This window comes from Nicotiana tabacum, chromosome 7 (assembly GCF_000715075.1).
Source record: "Nicotiana tabacum cultivar K326 chromosome 7, ASM71507v2, whole genome shotgun sequence".
In the NCBI taxonomy this organism is placed as follows: Eukaryota; Viridiplantae; Streptophyta; class Magnoliopsida; order Solanales; family Solanaceae; genus Nicotiana; species Nicotiana tabacum.
In genome coordinates this window covers 25,464,954-25,471,908 of record NC_134086.1, presented here as the reverse complement: position 1 = coordinate 25,471,908, position 6,955 = coordinate 25,464,954, and the positions used below count along the sequence as shown (strand labels likewise).

The window sequence follows — 6,955 nt, the reverse complement described above, 5'->3', positions numbered from 1 at the left end:
CATTTCTGTATTGTTATTGTTATACTTGACTGTACTTGTTGAGCTCGTCATTACTTTCATCCCAAAGGTTAGTCTTGTTAATTATTGAGTACATTAAGTCGGTTGTACTCACACTATACTCTGCACTTCGTGTGCATACCTAGGTACCTCCGAATATGGCAACTGCTAGATTTCAGGGATTTATCTGTTGGAGACTATCGAGGTAGCTACTTTGGCGTTTGCAGACCTTGGCTCTCTTTCCTTTCAGTTATATGTACTGTTATACTTTTCTAGACAGTGTTTGTACTAGACACACTATGTTATTATTTAAATGTTCATGTACTCAGTGACACCGAGTTTTGGGAGTATATTTGTATCAATGTTTGTGGGATTTTCTATTAAATCTAATTATTATGTTTTCAAACTTAAAAGATTATTGTGATTTACTGAGGTTATCGGCTTGCCTAGTATTGAGATAGGCGCCATCACGATATGCAAATTTCGGGTCGTGACACATACCCTCAGAACCAAGTTTAGAAGTATTACTCATCTCAAACGGTACAAATCTCTACTCCAATAAGTCCTTGCGTCACGAATCCAAATATCTCGAATCTAGCCATAAGCAATTTGATATGATCAGTTCAAGCTATAGGAATCAATTCCATATAAAAATGTTAAGTTCTTAATCAAAAATCAAAAAGTCAACTCAAAAGTCAATCCCCCGAGACCACATCTCGAAATTCGATAAAATCAATAAATTCGAATACCAATTTAACAACGAGTCCATCCATACCAAAATTACTCAAATCCAATATTAAAATCTCGATCAAATCCCCAAAATTCGGCCTAAGGAGTTTCCTCCATTTTCCCCCAAATTTTCAATCTAAATCACTAATTAAAGGATGAACAAAGATATAATCATGGAATTTAACCAAAACTAAGTAAGAATAACTAATCCCAATCACTTCCTTGAAAATCCCTCTAAGAATCGCCTCCAACCGAGCTCCAAAAATCAAATTTGTGAAATAACTCAAACCCTCGTTTTTGAAATATTTAAGTATGCCCAGATGTCCTTAATCGCGATCGAGAAAATTCCTTCGCAATTGCGAAACACAAATTATACTGCCCATAATTTAACCCTACGCGAACGCGATGCACTGACCTTCAGACCTACGCGATCGTGAACTACATCACGCGGTCGCGATGAACAAAGTACGTGTGAACCCCCAGCAGCAGGCTTTAGCAGTCATTCCAAGTCTCATTTCATTCCGTTAACCATCTGAAATCCACTAGAGGTCCCGCGGACCCTAACCAAGCATACAAACAAGTCTTAAAACACGATATGAACTTAGTCGACCCTTCAAATCACATCAAACAATGCTAAAATCATAAATCGCGCATCAATTCAAGCCTAATGAACTTTTAAACTTTTAACTTCTACATTTGATGCTGAAACCTATCAAATTACGTCCGATTGACCTCAATTTTGTACACAAGTCACAAATAACACAAAGGACCTGCTCCAACTCCCGGAATCCCAATCCGAGCCCGGTAACCACAAAGTCAACTCTCGATCAAACTTCTAAATTTCCAACTTTCGCCATTTCAAGCCTAGTTCAACTACGGACCTCCAAATCACTATCCAGATACACTCCTAAGTCCAAAATTACTCAACGGAACTAATGGAACCATCAAAACTCCATTATGGAGTCGTTTACATATAAGTCAACAGCCGGTCAACCTTTTCAACTAAAGCTCACAACCTTGAGACTAAGTGTCTCAACTCATGCCGAAACATCCCCAGAACCGAACCAACTATCCCAGCAAGTCACATAGCAACTAATAAGAATAAAATGAGCAGTAAATGGGAGAACATGGATATAACTGTCAAAACGATTAACCGGGTCGTTACACCGAGCTACAACCAAACCACCTTGGTTCTGAACTTGAGAGTGGAGAAAATGAATACATATAATTTTATTTGCATGTTTATTTCTATATATGCTTGGGATCAAAGAATACATGCATGGAAAATAAAACTTTTTATTTCTCTCATGTGACTTGTAGGGGGGATTATATGATAGCTACTTTTACCGTTCATCACCTTTATGTGGGAGAGATTTTTAGGTTTCTATCATTTCTTGATTGGATTTTGTTGTATATAACGACATTAAATTATGTGTTACCCAATTGGCAAGCATTAAGATAAATATCTTGTTGTGTCTTATCATTTTAAGTATCATTTTAATCATATAATATTGTTCCTTCCTCGAATTAATTAGCATGTTCTCAAATTATTATTTTTGTATTCTAATTATTTAATTGCTGGTTACGGAAAGATTTGATTCATATTGCATATGCCATTTATTAGCAATATTCATATGTTTCCTAATTACTTTCTTGATTATATTTTTACCTTGAATTTCAAGGAATACTGTTCCTTTGTTTCCTTTTTCCCAATTGATAATATTCAGATGAATAGCATTATTTTTCTGGTTTCCAAATCTGTATTTGAGGGGGGGGGGGGTTAAACTATTTATTCAATGTTTATGTACAAAATGTAAATTATAATTTTGTGTTGAAATTTTAAAATCGTTCTCAGAATTTTCAAAACATTTCTATGGAATATCTATCTGAATTCTTCACATTCTTTTATGGAATACCTATCTAAATTCTTCAAATTCTTTAAATATTAGCCTTTTGAAATTGTTATACATGTATATAACAATAAATATAAGCATTCATACAATTCTAATTAAATGGCTAATTTTGTCCACATTTCACACATTTATTAATAATACTGATGTGACTATTAAAAATTAATACTCATTGACATGAGGTACACGCGCAACGTATGCCCAGAAACTAGTTAGCTGAAGCACACCATGTCAAGAGTATCTTTATGCTAGTCTAGCCCAACACCATTGACACACATCTGGCTTGATTCTTGTGTTGATGAATTAATTAATTTATTTTCCAAAAGGAAGTTCCAATATTACAAACAAAGAAACTTTAATAAGCTGAAGGCACACCATTGTAAGGATCACCAAAAACTGCAACATTGCCTGGCCTTGAGAATACAATCTACAAGATAGAAGCAACCTTTATAAGTTGTTTTACTTCTCAGATTTAGTTAGATAATTTCAAGATTTTTTTAAAAAAAATGGATAAATGCATGTATTTACTATTAAAGACATAATTTAATAAATAAAAATGTCTCTACTTGGACTGCTTAAGTTCTCCAAAGATTTATCAGCATATACCTGATAATCTCCTAGCGTGCATGTTTTGAATCCAGCAGCACAGTAGTCAAAGTAGTACTCCCATGTCCTGATGAACTTGTCGTCAAATCCCAAAGCTCGAATTTGGCTAGTGATAAAGTTATCAATAGTCAAGTATAAGCATTTACAACTGACTACAAAGAATCGTTTTGGACTTATGTTGATCTTGTTACCTTTGATTTTTCAAGAATTTTTCTCGCCAACATCTCAGCGTCTGATAATAGTGAATTCCTATCTCTTCCAGGTGCACTACACTGCATTTATATCATTTATCAAATGCTTTAAGAAAGAAATGCTTCTAAAAATATGACAACAACAACATCAACAACAATCCCATTGAGTTCCCACAAGTGGGGTCTGGGGAAGACAATATATACGCAGAGGCGAGTTTAGGATTTAAAATTTATACGTTCAACTTTTAAGATTTTTTGCATTGAACCCATTATATTCTTAAAGAAGACTTTTGAAACGTGTGGTCTTAAAAGCTTAAGGGGTAAAAGCTTTGTGGGACCATGACATTTGTGTGGTTATAAAAGTTTGTCATTAAGGGGTAAAATGAAGAGTTTAAAGTTGAATTAGTTCCATTTGTAGAAATATATCATTCTTTTTGGAACGGACTAATAAGGAAAGTGTGTCATCTGAATTGAAACAGAGTGATTACTATTTTTTTGCAAATTTAGTAGATTTTTACACATAATTTATGCTCCGCATCGAAAATTATGAATTCACTTGAAACCGTAATGTACGTGTTACATTCGCCCTTGTGTGCACGCAGACTTTACCTCTATCCTGGAAGGGTAGAGGGTTGTTTCCTATAGACCCTCGGCTAGAGAGTAGATGAAAAAAGCACTGGCCGCAAGTAGTAACAACATCAACAAAATGTGACAGCATGCTAGTGCAAAATCACAAAATGAAATCTTTGTTACCATAGTCTGGATGCTGCAGCCATAGCTGATGTTACTCGATTTAGTGCAGGCAAGCATCCACCTGGGAATATATACTCTTTTATGAAGTCTGAGCTCTGCCTGTATTCGTCATACCTCTCGTCTGGTATTGAAATGAACTAAGGAAAGCCAACACTTTGAAAATCAGCATAAACATTTGAAGGGAAAAGTGAACAAAGTGGAATGTGTTGAGGGGTCATGACTTTAATTCATTACCTGTACAACTAGAAGCCCGTCTTCTGCCAGTGCAGATTCACAGCAAGAAAAGAATTCCCCCATGAAATCATGACCAACATGTTCTAACATCCCGCTGAAAATTATCAGTAGTACAATTTTAACACTGGCTCGACATGTAATGTAATACAATATGTCCAGACGAAGACTGATAAAACCCCACCATGATATAATCCTGTCATATTTGTCCTTATTTGGCATTTGGCGATAGTCACATAGGAGAAATGTTATTTGATCCTGTGAAAAAGTTTCATTGAATTGAATATTATGGAAAAACGAGAATGAAATTCTGAACTCAAACATTTTGAGCTTCCATACACATTTTAAGTACTATACCTGAAGGTCATAATGGGTACCCGCGCTCACTGTGGGTGTGCATACTCCGGAGGGGCCCCTTACGGCCCAAGCGCTATATCAAGCCACCTCGTGGCATCATCACTCGGCACTCGGCCTCACATCACTCGGCACTCGACCTCACATCACTCAAGCCACCTCGGCCTCACATCACTCAAGCCACCTTGTGGCATATAAAGTATCTCAGGCCATCGGCCTCATATCACTCAGCATATCCTCACATATGGCCCTCGGCCTCACTCAGTCCAAAACTCATCACAAGCCCCTTGGGCATTAGTAAAACAGTAGTTCTCAGCCCAAAATATGATGTAGAAATATCATTTAAGTTTCAAATCTGGGTAAAAGTAGCTGAGTTTGTAAAACAGTAGATATCAACAGGACTGAGTTCAAATAATAAGTCAAACAGTGAGGAAACAATGATAAAAATCCCCGAAGGGTTCAAATAGTTGGCACGAAGCCCAAATATGACAATCATCCCAAATCATGATGATAACAAATGAATTTCAGTCAAATACGCAGTAAAATCATCAATCGGGACGGACCAAGTCACAATCCCCAGTAGTAAAAGACCTCACGCTCATCATCCAGTGCGTATCTTGCCTCAATATAGCACTACGATGTGCAATCCGGGGTTTTCAAACCCTCAGGACATCATTTACAATCATTACTCACCTCGAACCGGCTAAATCTCTAGCTCGCGACGCATTTGCCCCTCAGAATTGGCCTCCACGCGCGTCGAATCTATCCAAAATCAGAACGAATATGTCACAATATGCTAAGGAAACAAAGCCCAAGCGAAAACAATCAACAAAGGGCACGATTCCCGAAATTACCAAAACCCGAGCCTGGGGCCCACGTCTCGGAATTGGATAAATTTTACATTTTCAGAATCCTCATACCCTCATGAGTCTAACCATACCAAAATTATCCAATTCCGATACCATTTGGTCCTTCAAATCATCCTTATACATTTTTAAAAGGTTTCACAATTTTCTTCCCAAATTCCATCCCAAATCACGAATTAAATGATTAATTTAGAGATAGATTCATGTATTTTAGCCAAATCTGAGTTAAAATCACTTACCCCGATGAATTTCTCAAAAAACCTTCAAAAAATTGCCAAAATCCGAGATCTCTAGGTCAAAATATTAAATAAAACCCAAAATCTCATATTTATAGAGTACCCCTCAGATTTCAGCCTCCGCGGGCCACACCAAATCGACCACGGTCCGCACAAGCCAGTGTGGTCCGCGCAAAAATAACTGCAGCACAAAGGCTTTAGTATTTTGGCCATAACCTTTTTCACAGATGTCCAAATTGCGATATCTTTACCTTTCTCGAAACTAGACACAAAGGGCTACAACTTTTGTTTTTGAATAATCTCAAAATTCCTTGTATATTAAAAGATATGAGCTACCGAAGTAGGACCAACGAATCGTTCCCCACCGCGGCCGCACACCATTTTGTGCGGTCTGCACAGCACATACCGCGGCCGCACTTCTTTTTGTGTGGACCGCATGGGTGGTTTCCGAGGCCTGCAACCCTCCTCGACCTACTACAACTATGATTTTCGGCCTAAAACATTCCAAAACCTACCCGGGACCCCCGAAACTTCAAACTAATTGTACCATTACATCCCATAATATCGCTCAAACTTGTTCAACACTTCGGAACACTTACAACAACATCAAATCACCAATTTAACATAGGATTCAAGCCTAAGAACTCCAAGAACTCTTAAATTATGCTTTCGCTCAAAAAGTCTATCAAATCTCGTCCGAATGACCTAAAATTTTGCACACACATCCCAAATGACACAATGAAGCTACTGCAACTCTCGGAATTCCATTCCGACCCTTATATCAAAATCTCGCCTATCAACCAGAAATTGCCAAAATATCAATTTCGCCAATTCAAGCCTAAATCTCCTCTACAACTCCAAAACCCATTCTGATCGCGCTCTGAAGTCACAAATCACCTCCCGAAGCTAACCGAACCATCATAACTCACATCCGAGCCCTCTAACTCATAAGTCAACATCCGGTTGACTATTTCAACTTAAGCCTTCTTAAAAGAGACTAATAGCCTGTTTGGCCAAGCTTCTCAACACAAAAAAGTGCTTTTTTCCCAAAAGCACTTTTTTTTCCTAATTTGAGGTGTTTG

General features: G+C 37.4%; 1 protein-coding gene across 1 annotated transcript; it reads right to left on the bottom strand.

Moving 5' to 3' along the window:
* Nucleotides 1-2,785: 2,785 nt before the first annotated feature.
* On the bottom strand, nucleotides 2,786-4,760 carry LOC107772549 (uncharacterized). Its single transcript, XM_075218322.1, has 7 exons — nucleotides 4,740-4,760; nucleotides 4,602-4,675; nucleotides 4,421-4,514; nucleotides 4,187-4,323; nucleotides 3,434-3,514; nucleotides 3,243-3,348; nucleotides 2,786-3,063 (listed from the first exon to the last, which is right to left on the bottom strand). The coding sequence occupies exons 1-7, from the start codon at nucleotides 4,758-4,760 to the stop codon at nucleotides 2,992-2,994; spliced, it is 585 nt and encodes a 194-aa protein (XP_075074423.1). The 3' UTR covers nucleotides 2,786-2,991.
* Between the last annotated feature and the right edge of the window lie 2,195 nt (nucleotides 4,761-6,955).

Coding starts and splice junctions, on each gene's coding strand:
- LOC107772549 (XM_075218322.1), bottom strand. CDS start 4,760: ATGTGTATGGAAGCTCAAAAT. Junction 3,515..4,186: donor GCTGCAGCATCCAGACTATG/GTAACAAAGATT, acceptor ATATAAATGCAG/TGTAGTGCACCTGGAAGAGA. Junction 3,064..3,242: donor GCACGCTAGGAGATTATCAG/GTATATGCTGAT, acceptor TCTATCTTGTAG/ATTGTATTCTCAAGGCCAGG.